Source organism: Halichoeres trimaculatus, unplaced genomic scaffold, assembly GCF_033239565.1.
Source record: "Halichoeres trimaculatus isolate MK-OKI-2021-1 unplaced genomic scaffold, fHalTri1.1 fHalTri1_scaffold_4, whole genome shotgun sequence".
Taxonomy (NCBI): Eukaryota; Metazoa; Chordata; class Actinopteri; order Labriformes; family Labridae; genus Halichoeres; species Halichoeres trimaculatus.
This window is the reverse complement of record NW_027437182.1, coordinates 19,628,071-19,649,712: the sequence shown is the minus strand read 5'-3', so window position 1 is coordinate 19,649,712 and position 21,642 is coordinate 19,628,071. Positions and strand designations below refer to the sequence as shown.

At 40.8% G+C, this 21,642-nt stretch overlaps 1 protein-coding gene across 1 annotated transcript in view; it reads right to left on the bottom strand.

Annotated features, from left to right (window-relative positions):
* Positions 1–595: 595 nt before the first annotated feature.
* The window catches only part of LOC141788814 (protein sel-1 homolog 3), a 35,345-nt gene continuing 14,298 nt past the window's right edge, over positions 596–21,642 (bottom strand). The window contains exons 9-24 of the mRNA XM_074667896.1: positions 19,556–19,693; positions 19,247–19,452; positions 18,667–18,846; positions 12,209–12,331; positions 11,973–12,113; positions 11,805–11,867; positions 11,544–11,720; positions 8,375–8,502; positions 7,942–8,025; positions 7,752–7,833; positions 4,704–4,779; positions 4,494–4,615; positions 4,190–4,311; positions 1,268–1,382; positions 965–1,028; positions 596–834 (exon numbers count right to left, since the gene is read on the bottom strand). Of these exons, the coding sequence (XP_074523997.1) occupies positions 596–834; positions 965–1,028; positions 1,268–1,382; positions 4,190–4,311; positions 4,494–4,615; positions 4,704–4,779; positions 7,752–7,833; positions 7,942–8,025; positions 8,375–8,502; positions 11,544–11,720; positions 11,805–11,867; positions 11,973–12,113; positions 12,209–12,331; positions 18,667–18,846; positions 19,247–19,452; positions 19,556–19,693 (2,060 nt within the window). The remainder of the gene's footprint in view (positions 835–964; positions 1,029–1,267; positions 1,383–4,189; positions 4,312–4,493; positions 4,616–4,703; positions 4,780–7,751; positions 7,834–7,941; positions 8,026–8,374; positions 8,503–11,543; positions 11,721–11,804; positions 11,868–11,972; positions 12,114–12,208; positions 12,332–18,666; positions 18,847–19,246; positions 19,453–19,555; positions 19,694–21,642) is intronic.

The window sequence follows — 21,642 nt, the reverse complement described above, 5'->3', positions numbered from 1 at the left end:
CAGAGGAAACCGGCAGAGGACCAGGGAGGGGGTGTTTGGTTCGTGCGCCCTGGGCTTCTGCTGCACAAAAACACTGCTGTAGGGGTAATTTCTGCCCTAAACCTTGTGGTAGGACCCGACTTGTTCCTGGAGTATCACATTAAGGGGCATGACCAACCTAGACCAACAGTATGTACCAACACCACTCTCATTGATTTTAAGGACAATCGAAAAGGAGTATTCATTCTTCTGCTTCCACAGGAAAAAAACACAGGGATGGGGTGATGGTGCTCATGGGAAACACAGTCTGTGTCCAAGAAAAGCACAAAAATTTCTCCCAAAAGAGATGCCAGAATTGCTAATGAAACACGAGTCATCAATGAAACATCTTCACAACACCTTCAATCACTCTGTCTTTTAAAACCCAGTTTATTATTGTTGGTTGTAATAGTTAGTCTCTTTTCTGTCTCATAAGTTAAAATGAGTCACAAACCCCTGAAACACGAACGCATCTCATGCACAGAGCTCTAACTCATCCCGCTCAGAGTGAGCTCATACAGTCTGCTGTGTCTGAGGCTTCTCCTGCGGCTCTTCGCTCATTGTCTGCTGCTTTGTGTCACAGCAGATGATAAAGGAGAGTGGTCCAGAACACACACAGGCACATGCCCGACACGGTCACCACCACATCTCCCATCTGACGGAGACACTGCTCAGCTTTCAGGGCGATACAGCAGAGAGTCCTCTCTGCTCTGAGGGCTTCTCCCATGTTGGCGTTCTGCTCTCTGCTCCCATTGGCTCCATCTTGGCTGGTGGAGGAAGTCCTCACCCTCACGCCTTGACTGTGGACTCTTTGGCCTGTGTTCATTTTCAGGTTAGAGGACAGAGAAAACAAACATGATAACATGAACTGCGGTGGTGATAAGATATGTGGGGAAATAGCACCATCTAGTGGCAAACAGAAGCAGAATGGAGATGAATTACTTACCCAGGCAGCTCTGCAGTGACAGAATGACAATGATGACAAGAAGGGAGAGAAGAGAGGCGTACGCCTATAGAAAGAGAAATGATTTTAATAAATCATCACATTTCCTTCTTGAAGCAGCTCCATACAGAGCCTTCATATCTTATTCATGATAAAAAAAATAATTTGCAGTTTTGCATTTTCTCTCATTTCAATAATTAAGGCAGGTTAAATCATCAAAGGAGGATAATAAAGTAAAGGAGTGCAGCTTGCAGTGTGTTGATTCAGTTTCTTTATCTCCGTATGAGTTGATTGCCGCGTGCGTACCAAGACGAGCTGTGCTCTGCTCTGAGTCATTCTGCTCAAGGCTTTTCCCATCTGGACTCCAAGCAGAGCTAACGAACACGGCGTCACTGAGTCTTCATGTTCAGCCGCCACACATCTGAGGGGATGACATGAGGAAAACTGTGTCACGCATGATGATAGTGATAACAGAGGCCCAAGATCAGAAGACCCTCGCTGATGAGGGTTGAGAATTATAACCCTGTGTCTCTGCAGAAAGCTGAAGAGCAAACACTTCACAAATGGACTCTGCTTTAAAGATGTTTTAACCAAGAAATACTCCTTTTCTAGCCCAAAGGCTGAAAAAAGACGATTGGATTCCTATTTCATGCCTGTATTGGTAGGATTTTCAGATCTATGCAAAGAGAATAATCTCGTGACTTGGTTCTTCTCCAACAGCTGACTTACAATTCTATTTTCTATTATGGCTTTGTGCTGCTTTTTGGAGTAATTTCCCCAAACAAATCTCCCCTGTGATTTGGCAGATCTGACTGTAAATATGACTCTCTTTAAGCACTATTTTCCCTTACTCCTTATGTCATACAGACTGTTTTTATCTGGTGTTTGGCTCACATTTTCAAAACTGGGTTGTACCAATAACACATCCTTCAATGCTAGGCGCTGCCCCGTTGTGGCTGCCGGTTACAGCAGCTCACTCTTCTTTGTCTGATTCTTGTGATTTTTTCATCTCTTTTTTATCATTTTTGCAAGATCATTACTTCGTGTGGTTAATTTGCTGCCCTTGGACATCAAACTGGTTTTGTCTTCAGTGATACTTTGACTACTTTTTCTGCTGTGTTTGTCTGGAGATCCTACTTGTAATCATGGCCACACAGTTAACATGTGAAATCAGCTGTTAGCAGCCTTTAGCATGTCAGTGCTACCTGGTGCAAGGCCTGATGTCTTCCCACAAGGTGAGGAGAAGGAGGTGAGGACAACGTGCTGGTTCTCAGGTGTGAGCTAAGAAGTGACGACATGGACCTGTCCTTCCATCCATCATTATTGGGAACAGAAGATCTATCTCCAACAACATTGACAAGCTAGCCAGCTAACCAGAGGGCAGAGTAGCATCATGCTATTCATAGACAGAGCTAACACTGGACACTAACGCCATATTGGAAGAACTTCACCTGCCGTGAGCAGACAGGATCCAGGAGACAGAGACTGAACAGACTGCTGAAGAAGCTCAGTCCTGGACCCTGTGGAGGTGGAGGCTGGCTGAACTGGAGAATGATGGACAAGCTGTCATCATCTACTGTGTTATGAACTTTTTTATATTTTCTATACACTTTCTTAATTTTTTTTCTTGATTGCTGCTGTGACTCCCGAATTTTCCCTCTGGGACAAATAACGTATTTTCTATTCTATTCTATTCTAAACCAATGTATTCTGTCAAGTGCTTTTCTTTTTCTTGTTTCAACTGAAATTCATCAACCAATAAAAATGCCTAAATAAACAAAGAGATGAATAAATAGATTTGACAGACCTTCTTGCAAAGGAAGCTGCCACCTTGGTTGTTTAAGAGGTGTCTTCATCTCAGAAACCCACCCTGTTTTTACAAAACGCTGACCTCTCCCAAGTCCATTTCATATCAGATTTAGGGGATCTGTGATCTGGGGCGTGACCAGGTTTGGGGCTTTTTGTAACTGATTATTTGACCAAATTATATTCAAGTGTGTGGAGTCAATTCGACTATTTTACTCTGAGAATTTAATATTTAACATGTTTACATTTATGATTCCTGGTTGGACTGCCCCTGACAGAATAAAGTCAAAATAGCCAATGACAGGAGCAGAATGGAAAGTGTCATACACTGGATGTTACAGCTGAGAAGTACGGCAGAGCACGTAAACAAACTTTAATAAGAGCCAAGAGGAGTTCTAAAAAAGAAGAGCGGCTTGTGGCGTTGTTTGAATAGAGACTTTTCTCTTTTACGACGTTGATAGCCCTCCTTGTTTGTTAATTTCTTGACGCCATGTTTGATCATGCACGTTTCTGTAAGATTTCATGACAGTAGCCACAGTTACATGAGGGTTTTTTTGTCTTTCTAAATGGAATCTTTCTGAATGACTTTTCTGAAAACTATAGTATACATGGAAAGGAATATTCCAATCTCTGGTCTACATGCGCCACTGTAAGCAAACAGAATAGTCAATGGGGCATGCCCAGAAAAACGTAAACATCATGTGATTTATCAAAGTTGCGTCTTACGTCATATCTGAGCACGCGCTGAAAGAACGCATCCTGACAACTTTCCATTTGAGTGGATACACGATACCTCAATCGGTTTGGGAAAAGGTATATTCCACTCCTGTGACACCGATTAAATGTCCATTCAGATTGGCACTTTTCTTTTGGAATGAGGTGTATACAAAGGTTAAACTCTTTCCGTTAGAGCAAATAAACCAAATACAAGCAGAATATTTGGGTCCGTGTATACGTGGCTAGTGGTAGCAGCCTTTAGGAATTGTTCAGTATGAGATCCAACGATTGTCATGTTAAAAATTGGTCTGAACTGTCCTCATCTGTCCCAGTTTGTTTCGTTTTTTGGGGGGGGTATAAACAGAGTACAAAAAATGAAGTCATGGCTGGTTATCGTTTACTGCTAACTGCAGCCTAAACCACATTTACAGAAAAGTCATCATCTGTTTCCAGAGGCAGATGATGCAGAGTGACCATAGTTGCAGAGATAGCTATTGCACATGCAACATGTCATCTTCTATCTTGAATGTTATTTTGGCTTCACTTCTGTACAATGGGAGACCCGTCATCCACCTTTATATACAGTCATTCATCAAAACTATAGCTTTGAGTTTACGATGCATAAAAACTCTAAACATCTTTTTATGTCTCTCACAGTGACGGCCAGTTTTTATTGCAATAGCAGCTCATAGACTTTACAATCACCTCCTTAGGATCTTCTCCACCACAATGTGCTGCTCATCATAACGCGACAGGTTGAAGAATCTATAGACCTCCGTCGGAAGAGTGTGTCCTTCTTTGACCAAGACCACCAGGTTGAACATCCCCTGTGAGTCAGAGTCAAAATAAAATCATATCAGGGTTTGGTGCGTTACTCACAGAGTAAGTCTCCAAATAATAACACTGTATGGTGCTGTTTGTTGTTTTTATTGCGGTGGGCCGGAGCCCGTGGAAGTTTAATTAAGTTTATCATAGGGTGATGAGATTACAGCCTGAATAAATCTGTCACCTGAGGGCTGCCTGCTACAGCTGCTCTGCCGTACATCGATACCGCCCGACCAACCAAGGATAATGAGTCTGCTCGCGTGCTGGAGGGAGGGTAGTAGTAGTGGTCTCCCATTTTCAGCAGAGCTATAAAAAAGATAAATACTCAGTGTTTATCGAGCAGACTGACAGGCAGAGGGAGAGGTTAAAGCAAAATGAAATGAGAGGAACTCACCGGCCGGATGGGGATCATAGTTTAAAATAGAGTAGTTAAGATATCTCCACTTGCAATCAGGAGTGAAATTCAGCTCCTGTGTTTGGGAGAAAGAGTGCTGGGTGAGAGGAGAGGAGGGGGTTGATGAAGGTTATGTTATCATCTGCTAACAGTCTCCCCCAGGCTCATTTTTTTTCCTTTCCTTTACTATGTGACTGGAATCATCAACTCCCCTCAAAACTCCAATTATAGGACATTAAATCCAGAATTGGGCTGAAATCAGGTTTACACATTATATTACACACATCCGCCATTAGCTACTTTCTTATTAGCATGCAAATGAGTGGCACACTGGCTCTGTGTAAGTCATTTTAAAGCAGCTTTGTTCTGTGTGACTTCATTTGCAAACTGCCTGGCCTTTAACCAACAGTTCTCCATCACAACCTTCTATTTGCTGCTTTTTCCAGGTCAGTCAATCACTGTTTCTTGATACGATCTTCTCCTCATTTAGTCATCTGCAAGACTGACTGTAAGGGAGAAAGCTAATGCAGATGACTTACTGGTGTTGGGGAGCTTCTGGGAGGAGAAGTCTGGCTTAAAGTAAGGATTTCTGAATCTTAACAGATGTTGAAAATGTGACACAACTCAGACCTTTAAAGTGATACTCCGGGATGGAACAAGTTGGGTCCTATCACAAGGTTTAGGGCAGAAATTACCCCTACAGCAGTGTTTTTGTGCAGCATAAGCCCAGGGCGCTCGCACCAAACACCCCCTCCCTGCTCCTCTGCCAGTTTCCTCTGCACTCAGACGGGGCCATATTTTACTTGACCAAAAACACAAATAAACGGACTCCCACCGAAAAAATCTGATATCGGTCTGCATTCACGCTTTATTTAGAGAATTTTCAGCGCGTTACTTTCACAGAAAAACACCGCTAAATAAGGCTCTAGTTCTCATCGTGTTGTAAAACGGCGCTACCTCCGCTGCAGAGCCACAGCTGGCTACGAGGAGCTCGCCGCTTAGTGTATCAGTCCGCACACGGCGTGCCGGATATAAACAAACGCAGGTAGTCTGCCAGGACAAAGAGACACGATGAGAACTAGAGCCTTATTTAGCGGTGTTTTTGTGTGAAAGTAACGCGCTGAAAATTCTCTAAATAAAGCGTGAATGCAGACCGATATCAGATTTTTTCGGTGGGAGTCTGTTTATTTGTGTTTTTGGTCAAGTAAAATATGGCCCCGTCTGAGTGCAGAGAAAACTGGCAGAGGAGCAGGAAGGGGGTGTTTGGTGCGAGCGCCCTGGGCTTCTGCTGCACAAAAACACTGCTGTAGGGGTAATTTCTGCCCTAAACCTTGTGATAGTACCCAACTTGTTCCATCCCGGAGTATCTTTTTAAGGTGACAAAGAATAATAAGATCATAGTGATGGACTCAAACTCTCTTGTTTCTATTACTGAGGAGTAACTGAGAGTAACTGAGAGCGTGAGGGGATATGCTGCTGCAGAATATGATGGTTCAAATTCAGAGAGGAATAAGTGCCAATAATGTCTTACAAAGGGCCAGTATGGTTCTTCTATTGAGTTCATGGTAAATGTGTGTCTGTCCATTTTCTTGTGTTTATCTGTAGTTGGGTTAAAGAAGCAGCAGGCTAAGCTGGTTGTCCCAACCTTACCCCACCTTCCAACCCAGGTTGCACCAATTCAACTTCTCTGGTCCCGATACCAATACCAATACCTGGGCTTTGAGTATTGACCGATATCGACTTTGAGTAGCAACCGATACCTAAACTGATCTGATACCAGTGTTAATTGATAACCTGCATGCCCTACTGTGGCATAAGACTGGTCATGATTTGGGTAAAATGAGAATATGGAATTACTGAAGCTGAAGTTCATTTAAATTATAAAATACATAAATGTTTAGCTGCAGTTTGAAAAAAAAGAAAAAAAAAACTTCCGAACTAACAGCAATTACTCTTTAATTGTAAACTTTTACAACCTGTATTAGGGATGGAACGGTTCACAAAATCCATGGTTTAGTTTATATCGCGTTTTTTGTGGTCACGGTTATTGGTGTACATTGTTGTTGTTTTTGACACCCCAGATTACCATATACTCTAATAATCCATCATTAATAGATTATTTTTGATCAATTAAAATATCATGTATAGTCATAAAAAACCTGAAAGAATGAGGCAGTTTCCCATTCGAAACTCATTAAAGCTAAGTGAAACATTGCTAGTTTCAACACGCCAACTCCTCAGTAAGGAAATTCACTATTGGCTGTCCCAGAAGTCACTAAAAGTCACTAAATGATTTTGCTGTCTCATTTGCATAATAATAAAAATACATGCAGTTGTCATGAACTCTGTAAGAGAGAGAAATAACGTGGGAGAGACAGAAAGCAGGTAAAACACATCATGAATATGTTTAGAACTACAGATTCTTATTTGCCTCGCGTTGCGTGTGCGTATGGAAAAGACAAAGAAATAGGGAAAAACGCAAACTGAACAAAGCACACGCGCGCCAAACCGAGTGAGGAAAACCTAACGGCGTCAGATTTTTTTTGTTAACCGTTCCATCCCTACCCTGTACAGGGTCAGCCATAAGTTTCCGTACATAGGAAAAATACACATTTTTACGTCAGACAACTGTCTTTCTTCATTTAATGTGCTCTGTATGATTACCATTGTTTTGAAAACTATGGAGGAAACTCTCCTTTAACAGGCAGTAACCTTAAACAGAACAAGCTAGACATACATCTGCTGAGAGTGTGTTGATGTCACATTCCTAAATAAAAGGACCCTGAGACACCTGAACCTGTTTGATCAGAGGAAGCATCCATCCACTAAGCTATCATATGCAGCTAATGCAGCTCATTAATATGTTTCTGCAATGTTTGCTTTTTGTGACTCTTACACCACAATTAAGGATGGAAGCTTGGATGATTAGCATTTTCTGATTAGCACACATAGATCATTGTTGAAAATCACAGTTACGGCCTGTTTGGATTACTAAAAACCAAAAGACCAGGAGAGAAAGGGTTATGTTAAAGCTACAGGACACATTACCTCACACAGGTGTGCAGCATTGCTCTGAGCCAAACCCAGACCGGTTTCAGCTGCCAAAATGTACTTCACAAAAGCCTCCTGCCTGTTTGAGAGACAATACAACATGTGAAGAAGTGGGCACAGATCATGGCGAGCAGAGAAAATGATTAAATGAGCACAACTGCAAAGTAATTGAAATTAATGTTCCCACCTGGAGCCCTGCAGGTAGGCCTGGAGCGCCTCGCTGATCATAAATCCAAGGTGTCCGTTCTGTTCACACACCTTTTTTAGAATTCTGCACAGAGGGCAAAGGATGTGTGATGAATTATGGATCATCATTTTCTCCACATAAACGGAAAATATTTTAGCATGATCTAAAAATAGTTCCTGATTTGTTGAGGTGATTCTGATGCTCTGCAGCACGACCCTCTTTAAAAAGTTTAAGACACCAGAGGAAGAACAGTAAGCAGATTCTCTCTGTGTGCTGAACAATAATGCAGAGACTCTTATTTTTAGATATGCAAATACCAGGGTGTGACCTTGAATTAGCCACTGTCACTGAAATGAGATGCCACAAAGCTGCAGGCTACAGTGCAACAGCCCATAGCAAAGCTTTCTCTACAGAGCTAATGAAAGCCTCTTACATCACAGCCCTCTGCACATCCTGAGACACCCCTCCCAGGTTTCCTGTGGAGGAGTACCATGCCACCTCCACCAACGCTGCAATGTGCCCGTACTGAGATGCGTTCAGGAACTGCTGGAAGGCAGCCGTCTGTGAGTCATAAAGAACATATATCAGTTCACGCTCAGGGTGAATGCTCAATTCTGATTGGCTGCAGGATGTAAGATAAAGCCTACACTCCTGCCAGAACCATCTGTTTAACAATACATTATGACATGACATATGTCAAAAACTTGACTTTGGCTGACTGGTCAAAACTATATCTGTTAATTCTTGGATTTAGAAATAAGAGAAATTTTTCTACGCCTGCCATGAGCTGTCCCACCTAGGTATATAGGGGGTTAAATATGGTAGTTCCCTGGCCAAAACAGGAAATTTGACAGCTACGGCTTGTTCCAGCTGTCTGCACCATAGACGGCTCCGCTATTTATCATTGTACGGTTTTGAAGACAAAATACCACTGTCTCAGGCGCAGCCACTGTTAGCAATTGCAGCCAGAGTCCGCGCAGTAGAGACGATGAGGGATTCTGGGAGAATCTTAGTGGAGCTGGGTGACAAAAATAACTTTTTTTTTTTTCTTTCAAGAGTCTAATCACTTCCTGACTCTACCTCCCGACATATTTTACAATCCCCGGAAAAAATACACGAGAACGTCGGCTGTCAATCATCGTAAAACCTTGCGTATAGCCTCGTTTTTAACCTTGTATAACTAATGAAAACAAAACTTTTCAGGAAAGAGAGGACTTAAATTCAAGACAGCCAAATAAAATCTTCACATCACCACAACAATCAGACGTGAGAAACATTTCTACGAGGAGTATTCGTTTTTTAAAGTTTGACCACAGCCCATCATTTTCTGACCTATACTGCAGCCAGCCACCAGGGGGAGCAGTTTTTGTGGAGACCTCACTTCGAGCCAAGCAAGCTGAGGTCCATTTTTTTTACAGTCTGTGGTCTGCACTAACCTTGTGACAGCTGCCACCCAGGCTACTACAGGTGGCAGTTTTCACAAGGCTAGAGAAGAGTTCAGTTTGGAGAGGCAGAAGGAGATTTTCGGAGGAATACTCACATGGGAGGATGGCGTGAAAGAGGGGGGAAATATGGTTATTTCTTAGCCAAGTTGGGAGACTTTACAGCTATGGTCAAAACCCAGTAACAATGGTGCAAAGTCTGCCACTGAGTAACGACCTGAAACACACGCCTGCAGCGCGACTCTGTTGCGCTGCGTCTTGACTGCGTTTGTTAACTTACACCGGCTGTGTATTCTGTCTGAGAAACAGCATTACTGAAAGACAGTTGGAGTCACGGACCAAGGAGTCCTGCACTCCCCACGCCATTCATGAGTCTCTCTTCGTTCATTTTGGGCTGTAAACCTCAAACCTGTTGACTCCTGGTCTGGTTCTGCTCATTATGTCCCTTTGTCGTGGTAGTCAAGCTAAATAGGAACTGATTTTGATTTTGAACTGTTTTATTTTGAAAGTCACTGGGTGGTTTTAGGTAGTTTCCAGACATGATTTCCTGTCCCACTCGATCTTCCCTACACTGAGTTTATGTGTCACAGCTTTGCATCTGTCCGAAATAAGATGGCTGAATATTACATTCAACAGAACGGATCCTGTGTGAGTTGACACATTGACTTGAATGATCAATTTGATCTGTTTGCTGTAATGGAACAGAGACGCACAACAGACCCATCTGGTGTATTTTAGCTGTAAGAGACAGGGTACATGCTGAACAGGTCACCAGCCCATCACAGGGACAACCATTGACTGTGCTCAAGGTTATAATAGTTTTGGATTTGTCATTATAGTTGAGTTTTAGTTAGTTTGGACATTTTTTTTCCCATTACAGTTTAGTTTTAATTAGTTTTGGAGCAGGCGTTCTAGTTTTTATTTAGTCTTATTTTTGCAACAAGGCTTAGTTTTAGTTTCAGTTTAGTTTTTTCATACCTTATAAACCAGGTGCAGGATTCAAAAAGGTCAGAGTAAATATTTTGTCATACTGTTTATTTTCAAGTCCAACATATTGCTCACTGCTGAGTCAATGCTGATACTGACCTGTTGGCTTCTGCCTGAAAGACAAGAAAATAATATAAACTTACTAAAAAAATATAAACATAAATTATATAAAATAATGTTAACATGAATTAAATTAAAAAAAAATAAAAACACAAATTATATAAAACAATATAATATGAGCTTTAATAATTAGAAACTTGGACTTTGTAACAATCAAGTCAGACTCACATTAAATAAAACTATTACAGATGCTCTGATTCATTGCTCCACTACATTTCGTCGCAGCACAGAGCACAGCCAGTCAGTGCAGTAAACAAGCACGTCCCAGTACGTTGCTGTGATGGTGCTGTACGGCGCTGACAACTGCCGAAAACTGTTGTAAAATTGGTTGGGAAAATGTGTCGAATTAATTTAAATCCTAAAGGCTATTAATATTGTCAAAAACTATAACGAAGGAAGTTTTGTTTTTAATTTTGGTTAGTTTCAGTTAGTTTAGTGAACACAAGATATAGTTTTAGTTTAATTTTTGTTTTTGTTTTCTTTTCTAGTTTTTATTAGTTTGAGTTAACTGCAATGTTTAAATTTTAGTTTTCCTTTTTACTTTCATTTTAGTTAACTATTATAACCTTAACTGTGATACAAAAAATGGACATTGTCTTGCAGAGTTCGAAGTGAGGTTGCCACAGAAACTGCTCCTCAGGTGATATTGCAGATGGGCTGTGGTCAAACTTTAAAAAATTAATATACCTTGTAGAAATGTTCCTCACATCCATATCCTGTGGTGATACGAAGATATTATTGGGCTGCATTGTGTTCAAGTCCTCTTTTTTTTTCAGAAAAGTTTCTTTTTTATCAGTAATTAGACGTTAAATGAAGGTTTTACGTAGTTTTTTTAGGACTTGTAAAATATGTCAGGAGTGAGAGCCAAGAAGAAATCAGACTCTTGGAACAAAAAACAGTTATTGTGAGTGTGTATTATGTGAGGCCACAGAGCTCAACACTGAACCACCCCTAACTCTGCAGTGTCCATGACCTCTTAGTTGTAAAAACCTTCTGCGGTTCCTCACACCGATTGCTGATAAGACTCATTTGAACAAATTGTGAGACTCAAACCTCGTTCTTCCATGGTTTGTCCGGATGTTTCCCGTAGAGATAAAAAATGCCCAGGTTGTAAATGGCGTCTTCATTTCCTTTGTGTGCTGCCTGTTCAAAGTATTTCACCGCACTCTTGTGGTCTTCCAGAACATTCCAGTGGTACCAGCCCAGACCATTCAGGGCCCTGATTGATCCCTGGTGCAGGAAAGCAGACACAGCTTTAGCAAAGGGAACATAAAGTGAACTCACACATTTATCTCCAGGAAGAAATACAGGTACCATCTCTGCAGCTTTCTGCATCAGCTGGAAACCTCGGGTGTCGTTCTTTTTCGCCCCCTCGCCCTGAAGGAAATAACATCAATCAGTGAATCAATAGCCGTCAAAACACAGACACACGCACACACAACACATCCAGTGTTCATTTGATCATGAAACGCTCTCTACAACCTTCATCAGGATGATGGAGTAGTCATACATGGCTGCAGCATCCTTCATCTGCATGGCACTCCTCTCAAACCACCTCATCGCGCTCTCTATGTCTTTGGCGATCCCATTGTCTCCTCTGTAGAGCATCACCGCCAGGTTTCTCTGGAGATAACAGAGAGGTCATTAGCCTTTCCTGACCACTGACTCAGTCTTTTATCATTAAAGGAGAACAAAGAGAGGATTTAAAACTCACTTACCTGAGATTCTGCATCGCCGCTCTCTGCTTTAAATTTTGCATAATGATAACCATCATTTTTCTCATGGTTGAGTCGGTTCAAATCCTCTGGATTGTTCAGATAGACGTGATGAAGAACATTTTGCTTCAGGAGAGAGAAACAAACTGTTAGAGCTAATGTGGCTCAAACAAAAAATACCTTTGGTGGTGTTGATGCTGCTTTAAAAAAAGAGGTGTTGATGCTGAAGCTAAAGAGCAGACAAGACTGAAAAAGCACCAGTTATCCTCCTGCTGTTTTTGTTTGTTTTGTTTTTGTTTTTGTATCAAGGAAAATTTTCGCCTCAGTAAAATCAAAAAAGAAAATTAAAGACACATCCTGTCTCAGAGCGATGCAGAAAATCTAGTTCATGACTTCATTACCTCAAAGTTACCTTAAATGTAACAAAGACCCCTAACATAACTAACTAAAAATGTAATTAAACCCCAAAATGTAATGACTGTTCAGGGGTGGGTATTGATAAGATTTTATTGATACCAATTACCTTGTTGATTCTACTTATTGATCTGATTCTTAATCGATTCCCTTATCAATTTCTCCTGGGAAGTTTCTCTGTACACAAAGTAGACATTACAGGTTTTCTGTGTCAACAACATTTAATTGAGTTTATAAGTAAAAAATATGAAATTGGTCACTGGATCTGGATATCTCCGGACGTGAAAAAATAAAAAAGTAAAAATTGCACGTCACGTGATGCTGCTGTACTTTTTGTACTTTTTTTGTTATATATTGTTGACTGAAGTGGGCCATCTTGTTTTTAGAAGTAGTTACAGCAATGGTTTGAGTTGTTTGGAACCTTGCCGTAGTTAGGAAGCCAGCCATGAGCCTGCACCTAACTTTTCTTTCATTTACCTGTTAGTATTTTGACATTTGGAGTTTTCAGTATGGTTTATAAATACTAATCGTTTTATGTTTCTGTGATGAAGTTAGAATTCTGATGTTAAACCAAAGTTGTATTGATGTATGCTAGCCTCTGGTATATCAATCCAAGTTCCCTTACACATTAGCATCAAGTTAGCACTGTTTTGTATGTACCGTTTTTGGTAATAAATGAGATATTTACTATGTTGAATTATTGTACATTTCTTTGTGAGTTCAGTTCTTCAGTGAAACTCAAAGTGGAAAATCCTGAATCTGAGTTTTTTTTTTGGAAACTTTTATTTCATTGCTAAGCTAAAATAGCTGCGGCAGAGTGGTCGATGTAAGGTCTGGCAGCTCCGGCTTAAAAGTGATACTCTGGGATGGAACAAGTTGGGTCCTATCACAAGGTTTAGGGCAGAAATTACCCCTACAGCAGTGATTTTGTGCAGCAGAAGCCCAGGGCGCATGCACCAAACACCCCCTCCCTGCTCCTCTGCTGGTTTCCTCTGCACTCAGAAAGGGCCAATTTTTACTTGACCAAAAACACAAATAAACAGACTCCCACCAAAAGAATCTGATATCAGTCTGCATTCACGCTTTATTTAGAGAATTTTCAGCGCGTTACTTTCACACAAAAACACTGCTAAATAAGGCTGTAGTTCTCATCGTGTCTCTTTGTCCTGGCAGACTACCTGCGTTTGTTTATATCTATTACGCTGCGCGCGTGGACTGATACACTAAGCGGCAAGCGGCTCCTAGCCAGCTGTGGCACTGTAGCGGAGGTAGCGCCGTTTTACGGCACGATGAGAACTAGCACTTTAATGTAAAGAATCAATAAGGGAATCGTTAAGCATAAAGGATAACGACATCGATGGATTGAAACATTTCTTATCGATTCTTAACAGGAACTGTTTTTTTAATACTCATCCCTACAAGTGTTTGCCTAAAATGTGACAAAATGTTACATTTTGGAACGGTAACTTTATTTGAGTTTTATTACATTTTTTGATACATTTTTGGCTTAGCACTTTTGTTACATTATCAGAAAGTCGTTATATTTCTGGCTATATTGCCTTTTTCCATTTTAGGTTGTTGTTACATTTCAGGCCCTAACAAGCATTTTTTTTTTTTTACAGTGAATGCAGTTTGCTTTACACTTTAATGGGTTTAAAATAAGACCAGTATTTGCATAGAACAGAAGCGGCCTCTGAGTTAAAGGATGTGCCCCATGTTGTGTTGACATGAACTGACCATACCTAAAAAACCTTTAATTATATCTCATTATTCATGAGGGACTGTATGTTTGAGAGAATACCAGATATTTTGGTGAAGAACAGGATTTACATAGAGCAGTTTTTTGTTGTGCTTTCTCGGCTTAGCTAAAACTTGACTCTCCATGGTGTAGCAAAGCTCTACCACACTGAGCTGAAATGTTTCTTTCTTTTTCAACACGAAACACATCTTCTTCTTTTTTGTTCTCAGAGCCTTAAAGAAACTTTTGGAGGCTTTTTTGTCACAAGATTATTTTTTCTGCATTGGTGTGTGGTCTTTGTGTGTAAATAATGTTGTGTAAGCCTGTTTGGCTGAGCATATTGTCTGTGCATGACACTGCGATAAAAATTAAATCAATCTATCTTATCTTATGACTGCAGTGATGGCTGTGAGGGACAAACGTGTCTGTTTTCATCAGAATAAACAGCATGCTTGTCCCCAAAGTGAATTTTTATGCACAAATCATCACACAAAAAAGAGCAAGCGTTCAAAACCACTTCCCAAACGACTCCATTGAGTGCACAAGTTAATAACTCTTACACTGATTTGGTTTTCCTATGTTTTGTAATTGGACATCCCAAACCCATCTGTATTCATCTTGACTGTGAGGGTTTGTTTTATTGACTGATCCGTCCTCCTCTGAGTCATCAGATGGCGTCTTAAATATTCTTTAACTGATCTCCACCCGCCGTAAAACCGCTTTGATCAGCTTGGTGAAAACAGCTGGATTTAAATAAAAAAACCTTTTCTAATTTTGGCTGAACATTTTGTGGTCCCGTCCAACCTTATCAGGTATGATAGGAAGCTGAGAAATAGGTTTTCAAGGTTTTTAATTAAGATGGTATCCAGGCGGATTATTGTACAAACGTTTACTCAGAGTGTTTCCAGACTGGTCTAAATACAGCAGTTTCCCTCTTCACCTTTAAACCCCCTATCACTGTCCTCTCAGCTCTGGCTGTCTATTGAAGCTGCTGCAGACGTCTGAGTCTTTTTTCTCCCCGTGCAGATTATTTGAATGCTCTAAGAATAAACAGGAAATCAATCTGAAGTAGAGTTTTCTCCAAGCAAACTCCTTATCTCTTCTTCTCATTAAGCTCGCTGACCTGATCACATTTAAATGAAGATTTAAGACCCACCTGTTCCCCCTGGCTGGACCAGCAAACACATGATTCATCAGGTTTTAGAGACAGTTCCCCTTGTGTAACCGCTGCCTGAGCTTTGTGTAGTAATATGAAAGTCCACTGTGTTTGAATGACTTATGGGTTTGCTAATTCATTTAGAGAAGCTAATATTTATCCACTGCAGCTCATAATTTACAATTGCAAGCACCAAATTGTAAACGCCTTGAAGAGGGGGTATTGTACTGTTATAGGCCTTATTTTGTCCCTTTGGTACTCTGTTGTAGCTTAACATGATTTACAGCCCCAAAAATCTGTATTTCTCTCACATTCCTTTTTCAGAACTATTCCTGCCTCTGTCTGAACACTGACTTTTGGTCCCTGTCTCCTGCTCCAGCAGGTCGCAGCAAAATGTGCAAGCCTCCTAATTTTGTTGGATGCTGATGCTGTGACAAGTCAATTTACAAAAAACAGATCGTATTTTGCTTGATTTTAACAACAAACTGACATAATGAGCGCAGCCAGGCAACGAGTTGACAGGTTTGAGGTTTACAGCCCAACATGAATGAAGAAAGACTCAGTGGGGCGGAAATCAAGGGATTTCCTCAGGCTCCGACCCCAGCTGTTTGGTAGTCTTGCTACGTGCTGGACTGAACACGCTCACTTCACAAACCCCCTGCCTGATTGGTCTGTTGGAGGCAAACCTATGGACGGACCTTAGTGTTTGAGGCCCGCCCCACCAATGTGTCAAAAACCAGTTGGGAGATCCTGTGTGATGACCTTATCATTTCAGCAAGTCTTAGAAAGATCTGGTGCTATTTTTAGAACAGACTGTTTTGATCACATAACAGATTCAGGCATTTCCAAAACATAAGAACATGTAGAGACTTTAACATTTCTTGTTGATACTTCAGCAAAAGTGAAGATTTTTGATACCATTGGTTGACAACCTACAGGATAAGCCAAATGAATGAATGGATAAATGGTTGACAACATAAATGTTTTGTTTTTTTTTACTTTCACCGCAATTGGAGAGTAAAAATGTTATCTTTGTGGTTCATAGCAGACTGGTCAACAACAGAGAAGAGGAGAGGAGACTAAGAGCACAGAAATCAGCGTGAGATGTTGAAACAAAAAGAGCTGAGTCAGAGAGATGTCGACCAAACTGAAGAAAACAGACTTAATGCCTCCCCAAACCAGAACACTTCATGGACTTTGGCAGAGTTACAGTGAGGCTAACAGAAATTAAAAAAAACAGAAGCAGTATGTAACCCGCTGGCTATCAAGGCAGCCCCGCGACGGTAGGCGGCACTGTAATTTCCTGTTTGTTCCAGGGGGGGGATAAATTTGCCTGCATAGCTCTCTATGCTTCCAGGGTAGGAGCAGGTAAGAGCTGTGCTGCTGATCACCTCGTGGTAGTTAAATTTTGACTTATTAACTACAGAAAAAACGTTTTAATCCCAAGACCATGTTTGTGTGTGTGGCTGTGCGGTCGAGAAATGACCGGGCGGAGTGTCGTGCTGTGATTGCGGACAGCCAAGGTAAATCAGTGATTGATTGTAGCATCCAGCACACTGTGAATGCTAAACTGATGTTTTCGGCAGTGGCTAATATGTTATGTTTGTGTTTAAGTTTTCCACAGTTGCCTTGTCTTTTGCTTTTTTTGCCTCGTTTCTTCCTCTGTCCCTTTTCTTGTGTTTTGTTATTCTTGGTTAAGATCATTAGCTTTAAGTCACCTTGGTCTGTCAGACTTGCGTTAGTAGAGTTCTGCTTTGTCTAAGTTGCATTAGTGTTCCTTTTTGGCTTTCTGTTTTGGGTTAAGTTTCTTTCTTTTCTTTTCCCTCAGAATGCAGAAAGACGCCGCTCAGTAACAGACTGTAGAAAGACGCCGCTCAGTAACAGACTGTAGAAAGACGCCGCTCAATAACGGGCTGCAGAAAGACGCCGCTCAGTAACAGTTTGCAGCCAGACACAGTTCATAGCTGCTTATCAATATTTAGGGTTCATTTCGGGTTGGGGGGACAGTAGGAGTCTGGCATTTTTTATAGTCAGGCATTTTGTTTTGTTTTGTTTCTGTTGTGTGTGATTTAAGGCACATTCCTATTTGCCATTAGAGGTGTTGTGTTTCTGTTTTTTTAGCTTGACTTGACAAGTCCGTCGGGCACTGTCCAGTGTCTCTCTTCCTGGGGTGTACCCTGAGTGTTGCTACAGTTACCATTTATTGTTGTAATTTATTATAAATATACATTTTTTTAAAAGAACTATTTTTCTATTATGAAATAAAAATAAAGTTTATATTTATATTTTTCTAACAATCTACTCGCCTTTGTATACATTTGTGGACTTTACCTGTGTCCTAAAAGGGGAGACCCTCTGTTGGAGGGTCAGTTGAGAAAAAAAGGATATCCGTTGGCACTCTTTGGGTGAGAGTCCCAAGGTGGCATTGTTGGGCAAAAACCCCCCCAGCACCAGAATTCCCTCCCGGTCCTTATTCAGTTACAAGTAGGAGGACCTTGTAAAGGAGCAGCTATTTAGAATGCTAACACAAAAATGCTAACAATTTGACTTTTAGCTTCACGTCAGGGTTCCGTCACAACCACAATGTGAAATCTAGCTTGTTTGGTTTGCTTGGCATTTTTATTAGACTGTATGTTAGCGTGGCTCTGCTAACTTGCTTCAGAGTAAATTTAAAAGTAAAGAAAAAGACATTAGCAAACTCCTTACACAGGAAATTTAGCACGTCTTTAGTAGCAGTGCAACATACTCCTTATAGTGTGGCAAATTAGTGCAAACACAATAAAACTCATAGTGTTAACAAATTAAAGTTCACACATGCTAACGTGCCAATGTTGAACTGATATAAACTGCACTGAATTCTCCTTTGTAGCTTGTTAGCCTGAGAACAATTGCACATGTGTCAAATGATATGAGAAAAGAGGAAGGCTGTGGGTAGTTTTGCAAATTTTCAATCATAAACATGAACATTTGTGTTCAGGGAACAGCCACAGGATGGAAAACTCTCCTCTAAAAAATGCCTGTAAAACATTTCAGGCAGCCAGTGCAGTCATTTTCATGTCATATCATTGTGGAGCAGGGGAACACTTTTTCTTTTTCTTTTCTTTTCTTTTCTTTTCTGTTCAGTGCCCCTGGCTAAACTGCAGTGTTTCATACCTTTCTTTCAAATATCCTGTTAATGTCAGCGCTGCTCTGGGCTCCCATGTTGGAATAGTAACTGTAAGCCAAGTCCAAGTCCTTTGGGAATCCATCAATCCCCTGAGAGTGCTTATACCCAGCATGCATCAGGGCCAACCTATCATCACCTGCTGCGCCAATCAGACTGTAAACATGACCCTGAAACACGGAGAAATCAATATTATCTATCATCCTTAACAAAGTGGAGTAACACGTGTGAAGATAGCAATTAAGGCGGTTTGTGTCTGCATCGATCTAAAAAACGCTCACAGATGAGCTTTCACCAAGGAGGTTTCTGCTCATGTACCATCTGACACATGATCTAAGCCCATAACATCATCTTCAACTTTAAACTGACCAATTAATAACTGCCAGAACCATCTCATGACACCTTTTCAGTGATTAAAGCATCAATTTGTCTTCTGTAAATCAGTATGAGCCCTAAGTTCTCGTCTTTAAAGACTACTTCTTCTGTTGCCGCCACATATTTTACTGCACTTTATGCTATAAGAACCAGACACACTCAATCCATCATGATAAAAGAAAACACTAACTCAACCTTTTCTTGATCGACTGAGTTTCCCAGACCAGAGAGGTGAATGGTGGCCAGCAGGAGAGAAGCTCTGTGATTTCCGAGGCAGGAGGCCTCTCGTAGAAGAGATGTTGAATTAAAAGTGATTGTGTTGTTTGTCTGATTCCTGGTAAACATTGTTTTCTGTGAATGCTCAAACAAAACACTCCTGAGGTTTTTCATACTCAGAGACCCTGCGGAGAATAAAACAGAAAACCATCACAGAAAGTTTCACACAGAAGTGTTTAAAAATGTAATGACTGCTGTGAGCCCAGTGAGTTATTCGTATGTGGTCACCTCCTCCTCTTGTTTTCTTCTCTTCACTTTTTAGGAAATGAAAAAGATTGCTGTGTTTGAGTTGTTGTTCCACAGCCCATGTTTGGTTGCAGATTTTATTTGGAGGTTGACGCCACAGCTGGATGAAGGGCGTGTTACCTTGCATAGGAAAGAAAATCACATTACTTTTCTCTGACAAAATAAGCATTTCAAAGAGGTGGACAAAGTCAACTGGTTTCCAAAGTGAAGGAAATAACAAGACACTTGATTCTGCAATCCCTCTAACTGCCAATAGAGGGGGACTCTACTAGTTGCAATAAAAAAAAAAATGTAAACAGTGGTGCCCCAGTCTTGTATAAGCCTTCTGCACTTTCATATGATATTCTTTTTGTGAATTATAGTCAGAGTTAGAGCTAAACGGGAGATAGAGTATAGTTTCCTTTAGGGACATAAACTACTAAACATGGATGTAGTGTCCATGGTGATTCTGTCTCTGAAGCAGAATTTTGAAGCAGGTTGTCACCTGTGTCATATTTTAAATCCCAGCTAAACCTAACTTGTCGAGCTTTTAAGGGGTAAAGAGACAGAGTTGAGACTAACAGCTACACCGTGTCATTCAAGCACCAACTATACAAAATTCATAATCTTAGCATCTTCTAAACTACTGAGTTATATCAAAAACTGTTTTTTTGAACCAGGCTGTAAACATGTTTATGTTGGCTGTAACAAGCTGCTTTTTTACTGCTTTAGTGTGTTGTTCCCAGTACTTTTGAAGAGCCAGAGAGCTCTCATTTTTCAGGGGACTACATTGATAAGCTGCAATAAGGGATTTATTTTTGAAGCTTTCTGGTATGATACTTCCAAAGATTGACGACAATTGTAATGGGACCGGCAGTTAGGGAAGGGTACTGAATTGTGTACTTTTGAAGGTACCGACCAAATTCTATCAAAAGTACCGGGTAACGATTCACATAAAATCAAAAGGTAGCACATTTGTGTACCTAAATGCATCTTTGTGACTATGAAGGAGTGGAGGAGAAGGCGATTTTTCATGCTGGACATGAACCCAACATTGCAAATATATTGAAGAATAAATATTCATTTATTCATTCATTCATCTTCTGAACCACTTATCCTGTTCAGGGTCGTGGGTAGCTGGAGCCTATCCCAGCTGTCATTGGGTGAGAGGCCAAGTACACCCTGGACTGGTTGCCAGTCAATCACAGGACTGACACAGAAACAGACAACCATTCATGCACTCACTCACTCACACCTATGGGCAATTTAGAGTGCCTAATTAACCTGATGGGCATGTTTTTGGACTGTAGGAGGAAGCCAGAGTACTTGGAGAGAACCCACTCTCCCACATGCAAACTCCACATAGAAAGGTCTGCTGGCTAAGCTGGGAATCGAACCAGTGACCTTCTTGCTGTGAGGCTGCAGCGCTAACCACCGTGCAGCCTTGAACAATAAATCTGTTAAGTTGAAAAAATATAAATTTTATCATTACACAAATTGATATTTTTCACCACAATAACACAAAGAAGTACTGAAAATTGGTACTATTGAGTACTGGTACCGATTACCACGTAGCGGGCATCGGTACCGTGTTGTTTCAAATGTGAAAAGTACCCATCCCTACCGGCAGTACATTAAAGAGACTTTGGGGCGTTTTTAAGTGATCTTGAAAAATTCTTCCTTCTGGATATATGCCTGTTCGTAATACATACTTTGAAAAGAGATTATTAGATTATTTGGATTTTCCTGAATGATGTCAGAAAAAGGACAAGAGAGAAGAAGAAAGGTAAACATGAGCTAAAGGCTAAAGCATAGGCTAAAGGCTCAAACACAGGCTAAACTGTTCGTGATAATGTTCATTTCAACCCATGTGCAGCAGTTATTCTGCAGTGATCTGTTCAAACTTGAGAGTCTATCAATAACATGAAGAAGCTCTGCTTAGTAGATGACTGGCAAGACATAGCTAACCAGGATTCACTTAAGTTACACATTATGGACATGTCTCAGAGCAACGGCTGTCAGTAGCACTAGATATAGAGGGCTACTAAACTACAATACAAACTTATAGCATTCACTTGTTGTCACATTAG